The sequence below is a fragment of the Nelumbo nucifera genome, chromosome 4 (assembly GCF_055504915.1).
Source record: "Nelumbo nucifera cultivar China Antique chromosome 4, China Antique-T2T, whole genome shotgun sequence".
Classification (NCBI taxonomy): domain Eukaryota; kingdom Viridiplantae; phylum Streptophyta; class Magnoliopsida; order Proteales; family Nelumbonaceae; genus Nelumbo; species Nelumbo nucifera.
Genome location: NC_142652.1, coordinates 8,495,513 through 8,515,579, shown reverse-complemented (window position 1 = coordinate 8,515,579; position 20,067 = coordinate 8,495,513). Strand labels below are relative to the sequence as shown.

The 20,067-nt window shown below is 38.1% G+C and overlaps 1 protein-coding gene and 1 long non-coding RNA gene across 2 annotated transcripts; one reads left to right on the top strand and one right to left on the bottom strand.

Annotated features, from left to right (window-relative positions):
• The first annotated feature begins 228 nt into the window (after window positions 1-228).
• Window positions 229-9,144, top strand: LOC104591519 (eukaryotic translation initiation factor 4B2). The gene is made up of 3 exons (XM_010250376.3): window positions 229-1,652; window positions 7,784-8,212; window positions 8,812-9,144. Exons 1-3 carry the CDS (start codon window positions 499-501, stop codon window positions 8,834-8,836), a joined length of 1,608 nt encoding a protein of 535 aa, XP_010248678.1. The 5' UTR covers window positions 229-498; the 3' UTR covers window positions 8,837-9,144.
• A 733-nt stretch (window positions 9,145-9,877) lies between these two features.
• LOC104591520 (uncharacterized) lies at window positions 9,878-11,827 on the bottom strand. The gene is made up of 2 exons (XR_016085629.1): window positions 10,996-11,827; window positions 9,878-10,701 (listed from the first exon to the last, which is right to left on the bottom strand). It is a non-coding gene; the product is annotated as an uncharacterized LOC104591520 (long non-coding RNA).
• Window positions 11,828-20,067: the final 8,240 nt, after the last annotated feature.

Here is a 20,067-nt window from a genome sequence, read left to right as displayed (position 1 = left end):
ATTCTGTGGACAGCATAAATGCTTTTTTAAAAAATTAAAATAAACTAACAAGATAGATAAAAAATCTTGAAATTTTGATATATACAATTATTTTTGAATTGAAATAAAATAATATGGGCCGAACCCAAGCACCACACGGACCAGGGTATGGGCCGGGCCTCGGGACGGTCCATATCGCGGCCGGCACAGTCCGGTCCAATTCGCAGCTCTAAATTATACACACCAACACAGAGAAGGATATCAATATCAGTATATCACACATTACTACCCTCCAACCCTCTCGTTTTGTCGCATGTCACCGGAGCTGAGCTCGGCTCCGCTGGAGGAGCCCTGTCTTTGTCTGTTAGTCTGTTACCATTACCATTACCATTACCATTACCATAGCATAGTAAAGAGAAGCAACGCTACAAAGCAAAAGTTAGGCTTCTGATTCTCTGTGCGTTTCTACCTACTGCTTTCAGATCTCTTCTGCATTAACAACCTCACCCAACAACAAATATGTCCAAACCTTGGGGTGGAATCGGTGCTTGGGCTGCCGATGCCGAACGTGCCGAGGCCGAAGAGCGCGAGAGTGCTGCCGCCGATGCCAATTCCAAACTTGCCGCCGGCGCTGTTGAATCCCAGAATTTTCCCAGTCTTAAGGAAGCCGCCGCTACCAAACCCAAGAAGAAGAAGATGACCTTGTCTGAGTTCACCACTGGCACTTACGTCGGTGTCGGAGGAGCTTCCCGTCGGGATTCTTCTCTGGAGCCCAAGGGTTTAACTGCCGATGAGATGCTCCGCTTGCCTACTGGACCCAAAGAAAGGACTCCCGAAGAGATGGAATACGGTCGTCTTGGAGGTGGATTTCGATCTTATGGCCGTACCGGGCCTCCTCCGGGACGCTTGCGGGACAGAGGCGACGACACTGATGGCTCTTGGGGTGGTGGTGGCGGTCGGAGATCTTATGGGGGTTTTGACGACGAACGGAGGGCTCCCCCACCTAGGACTCCTGATTTCGATCAGCCTTCTAGAGCTGACGAGGTCGATAATTGGGCAGCGGCAAAGAAACCGCTCCCCCTTTCTTCCGCGGATTCTGGACGACATGATCGTGATCGGTATGGCTCTCTTGGTACCGGAAGTGGTGGTTCTAGGGCTGACGAAGCTGATAACTGGACTATTGGTAAAAAGCCACTTCCTGCTAGATCTACATCTTTTGGTTCAGGTTTCAGGGATTCCACTCCGGATTCAGATCGGTGGGGCAGGGGAGGATTGCGTGACGGGGATCGTGAGCGACCGCGGCTTGTTTTGGATCCGCCAAAGGGCGATGTAGCTCCCAATGAACCTGTGAGAACGAATAGATCCAACCCATTCGGTGTCGCACGCCCAAGAGAGGAGGTTTTAGCTGAGAAAGGAATGGACTGGAGGAAGTTAGATTTGGAGATTGACAGCCGGAAGGCGAGTCAGCCGACAAGTTCTCATTCTAGTAGGCCTTCAAGTGCACAATCGAGCCGTCCAGAGAGCCCTGCCGCGCAGGCACCGGAGGGAGCACCAAAAACTCGGCCAAAGATTAATCCTTTTGGAGATGCCAAGCCCCGAGAAGTTTTATTGGAAGAGAAAGGGAAAGATTGGCGAAAGATTGACTTAGAGTTGGAGCATCGTGGTGTTGACAGGTTCTTATTCTTTCCTTATCTAGGAGCGCATTCTGTTCTTTTGAGTTTTATCTCCACGGAGTGTTATTTGTGTGGACATATATGTTTTTTCTTGCTGCATGGTCAATCATTTGACAACTTATAAATGCCTACCGAAATAACATCTCTTGGCTAGCATATCTGCCCTGCTTTTGGCTCTTGGGAGGTGGAGCTTTCCGTCTTCTTCTTTCATTCTCCTTCGCTATTAATATATAAATGTGTTTAGTCAATTTTATGGTACAACTTTTAAGACCACTTCAGCAGTTGATTGTTTGTTGTTGCAGAATAAATTACTTATTAGTGCGACTAAGAGTGAAAATAAGATGCAACAATCTTCATAATATCCATAGGGGTCCTGAATAAACATACCCAGTGATTCTTAGGATGCGAAATCACAATAATTGATGTGGATGGTGAATCCTTGATATTCGTTTGGTGGCCAGTTGCTGTGTGGTTTAACTTTTAAGATGGAAGCTATGCAAATAATTTGTCAAATGGGACTACGGGGATGTGGTAAAAAAGGCCTTTGAAATTAGAAATCTTGATAGATTACCATGTAATTTCCATTGACGAAATTTAAGCTTGATGCAATTTCCTTGACAACAAGTTAGTTTGTCACTTACAGACAGGACTACTTGATTAGTGTTCTTGGAATTTTGTGGTGGAGAGCTTGGTGTCATCCTCTTATCTCTTATTCTTACATGAGTGTCAACAATTTGCAGTGTAGTGGGGATTTTTGAGTACATTGGATTGAAATCTCTGCTCATGTCAATTTGTTGTGAACAGTTTGGTGTAAACTTGTTTTACTTGCGATTGAGTAACTCTTCTTGGATGACAGTGGATAGTAGTGATATCATTTTAAATCCATCTTAATGATTTTGACCACTATATGGGATGCCGCCCCTTTTCTTGATATACAATTAAGTGGCAAACTTCATGGCAAGGGTTGTACATGGAGATTAGTTCAATGTCTTTCCAGTGGGTTTTATTCATAGTATTTGATGACAAGGGGCTAGGTTACCCCAACATAATGTTTATCTCTTTCCTGTTTCTCAACCAAAAAGTGAAGTCAATACCTTACCATCAAAAAACTACTATTGGCTAATTGACCCAATTTTTTTTAGTTACTGATAAAGAAGTATTTAATTTGAGGCATTTGTTACTCTGCCAGTGACAACACAAGCAATGGTTTTCTGAGAAAAAAGGAGCTCTGAATATATGTTGAGCTATGAAATAAAATTTCGTTTATTAGAGGCCATGATGGTAATGTTTTAATGAGTCCTTTGGGTCTGGTTGGGGTGGACAACTTTGTGAGGGTTAACTGTTAGAATTTCTACAAGGGCAGAAGATAGTATATGGCATTGGAAAGGAATGGGCTTGTGCTTGAAGGTGACTCGGGTAGTTGTAAACTGGCTGCAATTAATGCTGAGGGTTTTTGGGGCCTAAGAGATTTCATCTCTCATCGGAAAAGCACTGGTTTTATCATCCAATATGAATTGTTTGTTCAGATGTATTCACAGTTCTGTCAACAGTTGCATAGATAATTTAGCAAGGATGGGAATCAACAAGAATGAGTTAGAATGAGAAATGCCAGAGCAAGTTTTAATGTATAACTGTTTACTTATGTTATAGTGTGACATTGTCAGCCAGTGACTGTCTTGTTTTTTCTGTTTTTGTACTTACATCTTCAACTCAATGAAATTCACTGTTATGGATCAAAAAAAAAAGTTCATTTATCCAATAAACCACAGAAATTCTATTTGATGTTACTGGTCCCCCCCCTCAACATGGAATATATACAATGATTCTTTTAACACTTCACAATGCATTATTTTCCTAATCTTCTATTGCTTCTTTCTCTTTCTAGAATCCCCAATTTCTTATTAAATAATTGGCTTCATTGGTGTACTCATTGTATCTTCATGGTTTGGATTACTTGGCTAGGGCTAACTCTTTATTTGGATTTTGGCCTCTTGGGGCGATTGATGCATTCATACAGCTGGCAGGCACTTTTATACTTTACATGCGTGATCATTTTTTATCAGTAACAGATAGTTTTATTAAATCACTCAAAAAGAGATACAAGAGAGCAATACAGCCCTTTAGATGCAAGGATACATTACAAGGAAGCCACAACAACCATGGTTTTAAAAAACTACCCGGAAACGTAACTGGTCTGGCCGCTGGTTTCCAGGTTGACGGTTCCACTGTCCGGTTCGAATGGACGGTCCATTCTGACAAAAAAGTTAAAAAAATAATTACAAATAAAAAGGCCAAAAACCATTGAACGGGTCGACGGGTTGACGGTTTGACCGCTCGGGTCAATGGGTCGTTGACTGATTCAACGGTTTTTGGCCAGGGACCGGGTTTGGGGAAAACGGAACCAGTTGCCTGAATGGTTCCCAGGCCGAATGGTCCGACCGTCCAGGTCAACGACAGTTCAAAAACCATGACAACAACTAAACCCTATTAATCCCTTGTTTAGCAAGACTATCATCCAGGCCATTAGCTGATCTTCTAACCCATTTGAAGCTGACTCCCAATTCATATTGTTAGGTACCTCACTCCTCTCATAGCCAGTTTGTGATTCCACAGACCTAAGCTGTCCAGTTGCATCCAATTTACAACTAACAAGGAATCACCTTCAACCTCAAGATTTCTGAAGCCAAGTGGTTTTGCAATCCGCAATCTTTGCTGAAGAGCAAGTATTTCTGCCCTCAAATAGTCTCCATGACAAATTGCTTCTGAGTATGAGGCCATCAATCTACCTTCATACATGCATGATCATCATAGTAAAGAAGAAAGATAGATAAAAAGCAAAAATTGTGACTGTCACTAAGCATTTATTACATCAGATGTTAAGCTTATCTAAATATCCCTATTAAGTTTCTGGTTTTCTTTTTTGAATAATTTTGTCTAGTTTTAACTAGAATTTTTTTTTCCATTTATTTAGTATGGCTTCTTAGTGAAGCGGCAAAATATTCCATGCTATTTAAATAGGAACCAAACTTGTAAGTTGATTTGCCTCCTAATGTTTCTAGTTCTTTTACTGGTCTTTCTTGGGTTCTTGGTTTTGGAAAGGCTTGAGAGGGATCATGAATCAATTGATGCCTTGTCACTGGTTGATTCCCAAGAAGGTGCTTCTATTCCATCTTGGATCATGGTAGGTTGTGGGCTGTGGACTCCTATGGTTCATTATTGTGTGCCTCTTTTTCTTTTTCTTTTATTTTATTTTGATGTTCTCATTCATTCAGCCCTTGCTCCCTTGGATTTTCCATACAAGTCTATTTGGTTTTGCCCTGTTCCCCCTAATGTCAAAGGATTAATACCTTTGATTTCTTCAACATTGTAGTAATTGGTACCTTTGTCCTCATCTGGTCATTATCTAAGGCAAGTTGTGAAATCACATTTGACTTGCTAATTTCCTGCTATTTGTGACTGGTATTGGGAGCATTTTTCTTCTTATTTGGGTTCACCTAGATGCCTTTTCTGGAACATTGAAATTTTGTTTTGACCTTCATTCTTCTCCTAGAAAAGAGTGGCAAGACCTATGGAGATGCACATGGGCTTCTATTTGGTTTGTGTGCAAGGAGCATAAAGAATCTTCACTTGCAAGGAGCAAACTGTGGATGCCTTTATTTGATTTAGACTATTTCTATTTAAGTGGCTCATCAGGTATGGACTACAGATGTCTTTATGATGTACACCTCATCGGATGTTATTATCAGGAACTGGAAATCAGTGGCCTCATCATCAATAATAAGAGGTTTTAGAGTTCAGCATTGATCTCTTCCACTCAATCATGTATGGAACTACAGATAAAACTTGTGCTTTAGAAGCCTGTACAATTCAGGTATTGGATATTTGGATCATATAGGAATGATCAGGGTGGTGTTCTGCTGGTCTATTTATGTCCTATTTGGCCAAGTGACTTAATAAAGATTGAGCTTCATTCACTGCTAGCTAAGGGGGGCTAAAGATTAGGTTCCTTCTATGGGTTTTTCTAAGCTAGAGGTGGAGAGAAATTGACAAATAGCAATTTCAATGGATGAAGATTGGAGCAGTGGTTCCATGGAAATTGGGATGCTTCATTTGGGAATCCAAGGCTTTGTCAAACAACTTGAATGCCTTATTTGTTGAGGTGTTCACGTTAGCAATTCTCCTGCTGACTCTCTTGCAAGAGAGGCTGTTTATTGATAGGATTTGTATTTGATTTTTGGGGCTTACCCCTGGGCTATTTTGCCTTTCTTTCTTTTGGGACTAATATATATTGAAAAAAAGGTAATGTAATATTAATTCTGAAGAAATACATACACATGAAGGAGCAAACAAGACTGCCTCCCCCAGCATCAGATGTCCCATAAACTAACTGAATTTAGAATCAGGAACATATTCTGATTTCTAAACTCAGGAACAACTGATAACCAAGAAGCTAGTTTAGCCACAATACTATTGATCAACTCATCAGAACTTTTACAAAGATCACTAAAAACTCTGTTATTCCTCTCAGACCAATCCGAGCTGATCACTGCAGCTGGAGTGGTCCTCCAAATGATTTTTCCTCTTTTGGAAAGACCCAGAATATACGAAGCTGTGTAGTTCCTGAATCGATCTTGGCATCACCCAGTAAATGCCCATTGCATGAAAGAAGTGTGACCAAACTCTACAAGTCAAGGAGCAATGAATACATAAACGATCCATGGACTCTTCCTCTTTCAAATTCTTTTGGGACTAATATTATTTATGGGGGATATCAAAAACAATATGAATCCCTTGAATAGTTGCCAAAAAAAAAAAAGAAAAAGTTGTTGAAAAGCTTTTTGATGACGGAGAAGATTTTAAGTAACATAAGTTAAGGCTTTTTGATGAAATTGTGAGAACAATATGTAATAATTCCAGTAAAGGGGCATGACCCAATGCTGGTCCTAACTATCTGGGGTCTTGGGAGGGGATGGACTGGATGTAGAGCTAGCCTTTGTCATTTTCTTTCATAGAGTGGTTGCTGTCAGACCTGAATCAACATTCTCATGTAGAAGCTGAAATATCTTAAATGGTTATTGTATTATTAGTTTGGGTAAATGCCAAAATCAAAGTTTGATGTAGTTAATGGTGCATATGTCACAATTGGTTGCTTTAAGATCTGTTATTTGTTTATTATTTCTGTAACTTTTTATATTCCAAGACATTCATAAAAAAAAAACTTTTTATATTCCAAGAGCAAATAATTAGAAATTAAACTCATTAACTCTTTAAAGCACGAATGTGAAAATAGCCTGAGAAGTTGGCGTATTGTGATTTCATTTGTTCTTGCTGGCTTTTGTTTATTATGCATTGTCTCTTCCATGTTTTACAAGTTTGTGTTGAAATATTTGAAAAGATTCTTTAGGATGTTATCGTTTTTGTCATTGATATCATCATGTATTCATGTCCATCATCGACACCTTATTCCAACCATTTGAGGTTGGGTACAAGAATATAATTCTATCATGCAGTCCATCTAGGGTAATATCTATTCTGTGTTTACATGTTCAAATCTGTTTAGCTTTTCCTTATCCATAAGTGTTTTTAGCTTGCATTAAATCTCTCTAGTAGTTCATTAATTCTTATTATAGTGGTGATTTAGAGACATCTTAATTTTTTTAATAAAGAACACATCTTGGTAAAAATACAATAATTGACCAATCATACAGGGTGAAACAAGTATGTGGGGACTGGGGATCAGGTTCCTACGAATTCTCCTCTTCTTTCTAATTGATTGTACATTAAGAAAAGTCCTACATCTTTGTGCCTTTCTTAATGACCTAAATTGACCATTAAGGCTTCTTGGATGGTGAACTTCCTTAGGATATGCCTGTGAGGGCCCCCTCCTTCCTTTTCGACTCTCTTTCATGAGAATTAATGACCCAATTTATCAGTTGACTTTGTGGATGCAAACCTTTTCCAGGTGTTGCCTAATTGCCTATGCTTCAATGTAGATTTACTCTATCCCTGTCAGTCTGTCACCTGCTTGTCTATCATCAAATGCTTGTATGTTTGAATATGCATGGATATCATATAAACTGGATGAATGATTTTTCGTAACATCTATTTGTAACTAAAGCTATTTTGTTCAGGCCTGAGACAGAGGAAGAAAAGATGCTTAAAGAAGAGATTGACCACCTTAGGAAGGAGCTAGAGAAAGTAGCTATTGATGCAAATGGGGAATCTCTGCAAGAAGCGTCTGGAGGAGAGCAAACTACATTACGTGAATTGATACTTCACAAAGAGAGGGACCTAGAACTGCTTATTCGTGATTTAGATGACAAGATTCGGTTTGGGCAAAAGGTTGTTGATAGGCCTGGCTCAGGATCAGGCAGGTCTGCTTCCTTTCCTGAGAGGCCACCCTCCCAATCTAGTTTATCAGAGGAGTCTAGAAGCATGGAATTCATGGAAAGACCTAGATCCCGTGGCACTGGAGATGTATGGATAAGGCCTGGAGACGACAGGAGAGGGTTTCAGGGAGGAAGGGAAAGAGGTTTCCTTGGTAATAGGGACATAGGCAGGTACAGCATGACAACAACTCGGATATATACTTTTTAATTGTTTGGTTTCATAATTTGACAGGGGCTCTTTCACATCACCTTTTAACATTTGAAAACATTCATATCTCCCAACCCCTATCATTTTCCGTATGGGTGACCCTGAAAACCAATACGATACGCCATGTGGTATCCCTGCATTGGACGTATCGTAATGATACTTCAAACCTTGCTGACAAGGGCTCAAAGTTGTCTTCCTGTATGTGGAGCAACTAGGATTATTTGTCAACCTACATATACATCCATTTTGTGGGGATGGGCGTCTCTGTCTTGATTTTTTTCTATGGACTTGAAGGTTTGTTTCTTTCTTTTCTTCCCCTCTCTCCATGGGCTCGATCACTTAAATTGGAATTGACTTACCAAAAAAAGTTGAAATTAAAATCAGAACAGAAAACCACAATTCTTTTATTGCATATTTCTACAAGAATGCCATGTGAGAATCAATTGCATGCGATGAGTCGGTGTTTGTATGTTTCCTACTTATTACATTTGGATTGATTTCGGATGTTTTCAATTTTCAAGATGCTGATGTCTGCAATTGTTTGGTTTTGTTATTTTGGCAGGTCTAAATCTAGGGAGAGATGGTGAGAAGTCTGTTGGTGTGGGTTCCTTGGATTTTCTTGTTCTTTTTTGACACCAAACAGAATAATGTTTACCCTTTCTTTGTTCCATTTTGTTTTGTTTTGCTCTCTTTTCCTCCTCTATGGGTTTTGCACTGGAGAAAGGCAGGCGAAAAGCATCCAATACCAGAAAAACCTTGCATAATTTATTGTTACCTCCTGATACAGTGTAAAATTGCAAATTTTTTCCTCTCATGATGAGGCAACCAGCCTGTAGTCTTCTTAGACTCCCTCTCCTAATTAAAATTTTAATGCACATTGTCATTGTGAGACTTACATCCCTTCTTTGTTGCTGGAGATGGTTACACTGCCGTGGTTGGAACATTTGAAATGGTGGATTAGTAGTCGATCAATCTTTGCCTAAAGTAAAGCTTGTTTGTTTATATCTGCCAGTCATTGCTATGCTATGCTAATAAAGTCCTGTTACAAGCATGCTCGATACGCTCTGTGATAGGCAGTCTGTTACCGTGGAGTACAAATGCAAATATGTACAGTGCAAATACATACAAAATACAAGGTTTTGCACTCTACATATTTGTATTTGTACTCCTGTACTCCTTCGAAACTCAACCTTGATAATGGTATCGATGGATTCAATCCGGAGTAAAAAATGCAAAGTTTAAGGCATTCAAGCAATGGAAGGCTTAATGACATGTTTCGTGTTTTGCTTTTACGTATCTGTGGGCATGCCTGGTCCTGATTCCTGAACCTGATGCATCATGGCTTTTAACGTAGGCACTGTCGTCTCTGGAGATCAGTACGGTAGGACTAAGAGCACCTCTACCTCAATTCAAAAAATTGGATGCCATGCCCACATTTGCATAAATGTGATGTGATTAGGACTTGTCCCCCTAACCCTAAAGAACATGGATTTTCCATGGTCAAGGGAGTGCGATTGCTTCTACATCCAATCCAAGTTGCTTTAACTTGGATGCTACTGCCCTACTAGGGGGTAGGGGTTCCCTTTGAATAATGCCATATTCCCTTTTCACAGGAAATGGAAACAAAATAAACTGAAAACACGAAATAGATCGAAGTATCCTTTCTCGAACTGAAGAGATGATGATTACAGGAACATAGAAACACACGCACTCTCTCTCTCTCCCTCCCTCTCAGCTGTCAATAGAAGCGCTAAGTCCAAGCAATATAACAGCAACAGCTCCACTGAGAAAACCGATAAAAATATTCTTCCGTACATCACCGCCAGCCGGCGGCATCGGCGGTGCAGATGGAACAGGAGGAACGGATCCAATTTCCATCGGGGCCGTTTGATCAGGAACAAACGAATATATTGTATTGTTGTCAACAACAGGAATCCCCGTAACGCAACCTACCAGTGGCAGTGGATACAAACCTCCAGCTCCAGGGATACGCTCGATGCAAGCGGATACTCTAATCAAACCCTGAGCCCTCCCTGACGGTCTCCACAGCTGCAAAGTAAATAGCTCTCCTTCGTATTGGATCTGGGAGAGGGAGAGAACCGTGGACCCAATGACCTTCTGATTGTGGACTAGGAACGAAGGCGAGAGGACCTGGATCATGATGCGGGAATTAGGGTTTTGTAGGGTTTGATAAGATAAGGGGAATGAGAGCTGCTCGTTCCAAATGGGGCTCGTGGAGGAACTGTTTAAGATTCTGGTGGATCTCTTGACTTGTGGGTCGACCCAAGCGACTGTAAACGATTTCATTCTTCCTAGAAATCGAATCCCCTTTAAGCCTTCTGCACCGATAACTGTCAGTTTCAGCGTTGCTTCGCTCTGCTCATGCTCATTCTCCCGCCCCGCCATTTTTCGGGTTCCGATATGCATGAGTGTGTAACCGCCGACTCAAATGCTGGATATCAAAAAAAGCTAATCAACGACAAACAAAAAGCAGAAAAATTTGCTTCGTTCACGAAAAGACCCAAATTTTAGGTAAAAATAAATGGACAAGATATTGAAATTCCGACCAAAATCTTGAGTTCTTAACTACTGTTGTTTCTTTTTGAGAGGAAATATTGTCAGCATTAATAACTTGATCAGTTGAATTCTGGATTTTTATTTTATAATATTTACATATTTTTTCTCATTCATATTAAAATTATTTAATATTTATCATCACGCTCAACGTTTTAGGTTGATTGTCGACCTGATTTTTCATATTTCGAAACATTGGTTGTTCCCCTTCTCCGGAAATTCGGTTTGTTTTCCTTTTCTTCTGGGCAGCATCCTCTCTTTATTTCCAATACAACAGATGCAACAGATTCACAATTAACAATTTGGTTTCATTCCTGAGTGCATGCTCATATGCTTTTTTTCTTTTCTTTTTATTTTTCTTTGAGAAATCAACCTAGATGAGATGCTGATCTCCGATGCTAAGTTAAGCACAAGTGATTTTGATTTGGTGTATCACAAGTTTCGCTTGGTTATCTATCTACTCTATATCATTACGGAATGGATGCGCTTTCCATTCAGTAAACGGAATAAATCGTGTGAGTAGATTAGTGGTCTCATGTGCAAACATTTTGTGCGTGTAGATGAATCTAAACAGAGCATGCCTTTCGACTTTCGAAGCCAAGGCTTTGGCCAAGACTTCACAAATTGCTTGTTGTAGGGAGAAGGAACATGGGTTTTGAGTCTCTTCGAGAGAGCTCAGCCTTTCGAGTCTCTTCACAAACTGTTTTGAGTTTCCCTGCTGTTGCGAAGGGAGAAGGAGAACAAACAAGTTTCCCTATCCTTTCTGGTGACCTTCGAGGAAGAAGTTCTCTTTTGCTCTCTCTGTCTTGCCCTCCATGGCTCTGTTTTGGAATCCGAACGAAAGCTTACATTCCACAAAAGAGACCTTCCATGAAAGAGGAAATCCGATGACCATCATTCTTGCAATCACTACCTTCTTTTTTGGTATTGTGTACTCTATTCCAACTAGTGATTGACCCCATACCAAGTACGGGGAATCAATAATGTTAAATTTACATTATGGATTCAGCGATGTTAAATTTATATTTATTAATATTTTAAATAATTAAAATTTCAAGAAATATTTATTTCAAAAAATAGGTTTTCAATAATTATTAGAATATGGATAATTTTCTTTTGTTATGATTGATAGAATGTACGTGGATAACTTGCAATCACTACCACTTTTGCATTTTTTAGGAATGGATTGAAAATGATGGTATTGGGTTGTGGGCTTTAGCAGCAACTTCTCAGAAAATGCCATGTGTCTAGCTTTCCAAAAAAATGAGAAAGCCATGTGTCTGAATGGTGGGGGTTGTGGGCTTTAGCAGGAATTTCTCAGAAATTGCTATTTGTCTAACTTTCTAGAAAATGGAAAGGCCAGTTGTCTGAATGGTGGTAGTGGGTTGTGGGCTTTAACAACAACATTTCAGAAAATGCCATGTTTAAATTTGAAGAAGCCACATGTCTGAATGGCGGGGGTTGTAACCTGAAAACCTTCCTTTAATATATACTAGCAGGGACCCGTGCGATGCACGGGAAAATCTAAAAGATTTAATAATTTTATTTTTCATTTAATGTTGATTTATAAAAAATAATTATTGTTAATTGAATGTGAACAAATATTTTTTAATAAAATTAGTTTTATTAATAATTTGTAGTAATTTAATAATTTTTATTCTTTTTTATTTTTAAATGAAGTTTTGATTAATTTTAAATAAATAAAAATAATTATAAAAGCTAACATTTTTATTAATTCCACTAATAATTAACAATTATATAGGAAAGACAATGGGGTGAGTTCAGGGTAGGGCACCCCATCCATTGACTTTCCCCATAGTCAAGACACTCTACCCCATCCCTGCCCCGTCCCCAGTGTCACGCGGATTCAGGGCAAGGTAACCACTACTCAATGTCGGGCGAGTTCAGGGGCAAGGCACCCCATTCCTCATCAAGAATGGACAATCCTCGAATTTCCCTACCCTGTCCCCAGTATTAGGTGGGTTCAAGTAGAGGTGTAAATTGGGTCATGCTGGGACGACACGACACGACCCGCATGTGGCCCGCACAAAGTGCAAGTCGTGTCATGCTGGCCCACGAGGCATCCTAGGTTGTGCCTCCCTCCTCTAGGATAATTTGGGGATTGGTTCGGCATGGCCCATGGCCCAAACCCGCACAGGCCCATGCCGTGCCGTGGGTCGGGTTGGTCCATGGGCTGAACCTTGGCCCAGGCCATGCTGCACACCAAGCCGGGCTCAAGGCAAGACACCCAATCCCCATCCAAGGTTTTCAAAATTGGACCGGATAGGGAACTGTTCTGGGGTCGAATGGTCTGACTATTCGGTCTGAAAGGATGACTCACTTTGACAAAAAAAAAATAAAAAATTAGAAAAACATAAAAAAGCCAAAAACAGTTGTCTAGGTTGATGGTTTAGCTGCCTAGGTTAGCGGTTCGCTAACCAAATAAATGGTATTTGGACAAAAGTGCGGTTTTGAGGTGAAATGGTGTACGATTCCCAATTTTTCCGGTCTAACCAACTGGTTTGATCCAGATATGAAAACATTGTCCCTGTCAACCCATGAACCCAATATTCAATTTGATGATAGAAATGATCAAAAGGATATATTGAGTATCAATCACATGGTAAATTTCTAAAAGTATACTAAATTGTCTTTAATATTCAAAAATCTAATTTTATGAAAATTTTGGAAAATTTATTGTACTTGTGTAATTTTGAAAATTTATTTAATTTTTTATTAAATAATTTATTTTCTTTTTAAATGGTTTACTTACAGAATTATACTAATTTATCTTATAATTTCTAATATAAACAAACCAATAATTTTCTTTTTCCAATATTATACTAATTTATCTTAATAATTTGTGTAATTATTTGTTTAAATTATAGTTTTCCATTTCCCATAGTCATCTATCTTTAATAGTTTTCAATAATTTGCGATGAAAATTACATAATTTTTCAATGGTTTTCCAAAATCTATCAAATGTAATAAAATTTCCTAAATTTTCCAAAATTTTCTAATAATTTTCAATAATTATTTAATGCATTTTAAATAAATTTTCAAATACTTTATATCTTTTAATTTCAAAAATGTTATTGTACAAAAATGTGGTTTTATGAAAATTTTTGAAAAATTTATTACATTTGTGTAACTATGGGGATTTATTGATTTTTTTAAATTGTTATTAAATATATATTTTTATTTGGTAGTTTACTAACAAAATTACACTAATTTATCTTTTATTTTTCAATATAAATTAATTAATAATTTTATTTTCTAACATTATAATATTTTATTCCCCATTTGTATTTGGTTATTAATTATAATAATAACAATAACTAAAATTTTATACTTTTTGATATGTATTAATTATATTTCTCAATTTTATATAAATTAGTTAAAGATTTTTTAATTTCTTATAAAGTGTTGTTAATGAGTTAGTTAATAACAATATTTATTAATTTCTGGTAATTTACTAACTGTACTAATAAAAATATTTAATTTTTGCTAATTTACTAACTGTATTCCTTAACTTTTGATAATAACACTATTTAATACTCTTTGATATAGGTGGGATTAAATATTAATCGTATTTAATTATTTATTAATTAATATGAATATTTTAAATGAGGGAGAGTGGAGCCAAGCCTACTGTAGGGTGGCCATGATGTCTCAGACTGCTTCTCTACAACAGGGTGGAAATCAATCGGAATCTGAAGTTCTTCGGTCGGACACTGGGACTGCAGGTGGCTCTGCCACATCCTGCTCTGATGTCACAAGGGATGAGAGCTGCCCGCAGTTCTCGGTCTGTCCTGCCCAGATTGAGATTCGTAGTAGCATGCAGGGTGGAGTGGGCATTATGAGGAATGGTTCACAAGTTCGGGTTCCTGTCATGCGATGAGGGATGACGATGATCACAACCTCCAGATCAGCTCAACTAGGGCGTTTTATTCTTTGAAATCCGTTTAATTGCCATAATAATCTTCTGAACGGTGTGAGGAGCAACTGGTTGTGTTATAATGTGCAGATGGTCGCTGATAGCAAGGAGGCTTCCAGGATGAACAGACAATGAAATCAAGAACTACTGGAACACTAAATTAGTAAAGAAGGTAAAAGACCATCCTAAAACAATAACTACTACTCATAGGCACTCAAACGTGTCTAAAGATGACGACGACGACAACAACAAGAAAAAGAAGCCAATCGAGCCATCACCGACGGCCGACACGGAATCTAGAGTGGTTCGGCCCAAGGCAGTGAGGTGCATCAAAGTTTTTCTCAGTCCACCATGCAACCAGCTAGTTGAACACGTCAACATTAATGATGCCAGTGCTGCGGTAGTGCCCTCCACCTCCACGGTTGGCGTCGACGTTGCGACCTCCACAGCGATGGACTCAGAATTCTACGACGGGCTGTCGTCGTTCACTCTGGGGGAAGATAATTAAGTGGATTTTATGATGGGTCTCAATGCGGCCGAGTTTTGCCTATCTGATCTAATCAATTCTAACTTGTTCCAGCTTTTCCAGTTCGATAATTGACATATGGCGGGGAAGGCTGGCTGGTGCTATGACGACAACAATGAGTTAACTCTATCTTTCCGATTAGGGCGGATTTTGCCCTCCAATGATATTGTGATACATGGCAAATCGGAACAATTAGGTGACACTTGAAACCACTTAGGCAACAACTTACTTTAGCCAACTTGATGGTGTCCCACCTGGCGGCCTAGCCCAGCATGAACTGGTGGCCTGGCACAGGCGCGAACTGGTGGCCTGGCCCAGGCGCCGACCTGGTGGCCTGGCATAGGCGCCGACATGGCGGCCTGGCACAGGCGCCGATCTGGCGACTTGCAAGACGTGCTCGTCGACAAATTTGGCATGCATATCCTAACACTCCCACGATCCTTGGAAGTTGGCCCACGTTCCGAACGATCCAGAGGGTGGTCGACGTGCATGGCGGTTGCCTCAGGGAATCTCGGACCACTTAGATGACTTCTCGGAAATCTCGGATGCGGTGCGTGAAGCCTACGCCAAACAATGCCTATATAAAGGCATCAACCCCAATGGCATAGGGGGGCAAATAAGCATATTCTATCTCTCGTACTTTGTGATTTTTAGCTTGCAGTCTACTATGAGAATACTGACTTAAGCATCGGAGCGACCTCGCCGGGTTAGGCACCCCGGGTCCTCTGACATTGATTCCTTGTAGGTCTCTAAAGAACTACGAAGCTCAACAATCAATCCAGCTCGCCACCAGGCAGCTCGGCCCTCTGGTCAGCTCGGCATCCAGGTCCTCAACCAACAAAAGTTCACTTTGGCCTCTGAGTCATCGACCACTTGGAAGCAAACCAAATCATGAGGTACTTAGCACAAAAAATTGATTTTCATTTCTCATCAACCTCTCTTTCACCCTGACGAGATACTGGAGGAAAAGACGATAAGCGACTGTGCTAAGCCCGACGTCATTTTAGACCTCCACTCTATGTTTATGGCCACTTTTCTTGATTGCGAAGAGAATTCAATAGCACGATAATTCAAGAGATCGTCTTTGGGAGAGAGAGAGAGGGGGAGGACTTCGAAAGTCTGTCGTTGCTGTTTGTGTATCATGAGATTGGAGAAGATGAACAACAGACCAAATCGCTGCTGTTTGTAACGGCGGATTTCAACGGAAGGGGCTAACGAAAGGGGGTCTTTGTCTCACGGTCATAGTACAGGGGGTCTTTGTCACAAAACAAAGTACAGGGGGGTCTTTGTCACAGACCCCATAGTATAGGGGGGTCTTTGTAAATAATTAGCACTAATTATATATTTATAAAATAATTAATATGAATTAATATAAATATAAAATGATTACGTTCTAATTAATAATTAACATTATTATAAATAAGAAATTAATTATCAGTAAGTAATTATAATCAGTAATTAATTTTTATGAGAAATCATTATTATTAGTAATAATTAATTATAATTATTGATAATAATAATATAATTATATTAATTAATATAATAATTTTAATTATATTAATATAATATAATATAACTATTAGTTCCAATAAGTATGGTAATTATAAATGTACTATCCAGTACTTATGGGAATAATTAAAACTTCCAATTATTTATTTGAAAAATTCAAATTTTTATGATATAATTTTCACTAAAATAAATTAATATAAGTGGTATTTTTTATTAATAATTTGAACAAAATTACTGATTATATCAATAACTACTTTTTGCTAAAAAATTAGTGATAATATAAAAAATAATGTAAATCTAAAAATGAAATAAATGTATATTTATTGAATTAAATTTTCTAATGAAAATTTATATTAATTTATTAGTAATCATTTATTTCAATAATTAATTTAGACACACTTCATGAAATTAAAGTACCAAAATCAGTAATTTTCAGCAAATAATTTCTATAAATTAATTTTTTTTTTATTTACAAAGTTATATAATTAGTGATTGTAAAATCACTAATATTAATAATATTTCAATTAATGATCAGTATAACGTATAAACCGGAGTTTGTTGGAAATTGGATCCAGTTAAATGAATAAATTACCTAACTCAGTAATTTTCAGCAAGTCATATTTAGTAATTAAATTTTCCTATTTACCATCTTATTAATGTTAATGATTTGAAAATCAATAATGTTAATAATATATTATTACTGGAATAATTACTTATATTACTGATATTATAAGATAGATATTAATGTTAATGATTTGAAAACCAATAATGTTAATGGTATATTAACTGCTAAAAATAATATTATTATTTATAATTATTGATATTAAATAATCTTTATTATATATCGAGTGTTAGTAATTATAAATCGGTTATTAAGATTATTAATGAATATGAATATTAATAATAGAAATAATTATAATATTAAAATTACTAATTTTAATAGCAGTAATGGTAATAATAATATTGAAAACCATAAATGAGCGAAAGTGGTTCTTTTATTAATAAATTGACCAAAATTACTGTAAATATCAATAACTACTTATTACTAAAAAATTACTGATAATATGAAAACTAATGTCAATGTTAAAGATATAATTTTAATTTTACTGAAATGAATTTTCCAATGAAATTTTATCAATAAATCTTAATTATGAAATTTATATTTATTAATATTGTAATTAATTATTAATTTTTCAGTAATAATTGACCAAAGTTACTGGAAATATTAATAACTACTTATTGCTAAAAATTACTTATAATTTCAAAATTAATGTAAATGTAAAGAAAAGAAAACCTTCGTTTAATATATATGGTTATTGTTAGGTACGTATGTGAATGACCCCATACTAAGTACGGGGAAATTAATAATTAAAGTTATTTATATATTGATCATCTTTTTTTGAATATACTAAGTTTTCAAATTTAAAATTATTTGATAATTGCAATTATATGTATTCATGGTCCTCAATAGAGAAATAATAATGAAAAAAAATTGTCATTTAACTGAGAAATTTTAATATTAATATTAATAATTATAAAATCAGAAATGTTAATAATATATTAATAATTATTAATTGAGAATAATAATATTAATAATATTAATAATTGACATTATTGATATAATTATCATTTAATTATTATTAATTCATATTGATGAGGGCAGATTTGGCCCTCCAATGAAATTGTGACACCTGGCAACTCATGCAAACCAAGTGCAGCCTCTTGACAATTGGGCAGCTCGGCATAGCTCGCCACAGGCAGCTCGACATAACTCACCACAGGCAGCTCGACAGATCTCGCCACAAGCAGCTCGGCATAGCTCAGGGAGCTCGGCATAACTCCCCCCCCCTAGGCAGCTCACCATAGGCAGCTCGCCACTTGTAGAGTAGCTCGGTACAGAAGAGCAGTTCGGCATATCATAGGAAGATCTCTTGCCTGACAATCGTACCTGACAGATCCGAAGACTTGCGCCCACATCTCTTGTCAAGCGGCGCCGTGCCTGCCAGCCCTGAGAGCTGTCTCTTGACTGGCAGAGCCGTACTCTGCATCAACTGCCTGCACACGCCACCTCATCTCTGGCAGTAACGGCTGCGGCAGAGAGATAGAGGCGGTTATGTCTGACTTGACAGAGGCTGTTACGCCTGATTTGACAGGACACCACTATATAAGGACTCCGACCCCCAAAGACAAGGGGGGAGAGAATGAAAAAATGGAGGTAATCCCTGCTCTCTAGCTCTCTCATTTCTCTAATATCATCTTCAAGCTCTCTACAATCAGAGTGCTAACTTAGGCATCGGAGAGTCCCCGCCAGGTAAATACCCCCGGGCCCCCTGGTTCAGTTCTCGCAGGTCCCTCAGCTCTCGCCGCCTACAAAGGAGAGGAGATCACCTCATGCAGAGGGCAATCGGGTTGCGCTACACCAGGGAGCTCCACCATCCTCTGAGTTATAGGCCGCCTAGGAGCAGGTCAAATGACGAGTCCACCAAGGTAACTCACCATCAGGGAGCTCGGCATAGCTCTCTCCCAAGCAGTTCACCACCAGGGAGCTCCACCATCCTCTCCTGGGAGTAGGTCAAATGACGAGATACTTAGCCAAAAAATAAAAAAAAAATTAGTACGTGACCAGAACCGGTTACATCATATATGAATATTAAATAACTATTATTAATTAATATGAATATTAACTAATTATTATTAACATCGTTATTAATTATCAGTATTTAATTAAACCTGGTTTGGTTCAAAAACAAATGGAATTAATTAATGTTAATTATTATTAACATCGTTATTAATTATCAGTATTTAATTAAACCTGGTTTGGTTCAAAAACAAACGGAATTAATTAATGTTAATTATTATTAACATCGTTATTAATTATCAATAATTAAATATAAGTACTTGTTATAAATTATCAGTATTTAATTAAATCGGATTTGGTTTAAATTATCAGAAAACACTAAAACCACGGCCTGTTGGAAATTGGACCGACTTAAATATGGTTAAACCGAACCGAGTCGCTAATAAGTAGCATTCTCACAAAAAAAAAGACTTCAAATCGGGGCAGACCCGACCCGACGACCCATACATTGTCACCTTCTTAACCCGACTTCAATATGCGAATGTTGGGTTGTGATCACAGCCAAAACTCGACCACCGGCGGCTTCATAAACACCATCATATGAGCTTCCCGGTTACCGGCGCCAAACGTAAATGATTGCCGATGGTTGGTGATCTCATCAGATATATATGAAGAACCGGTGGTCGCCTGCATT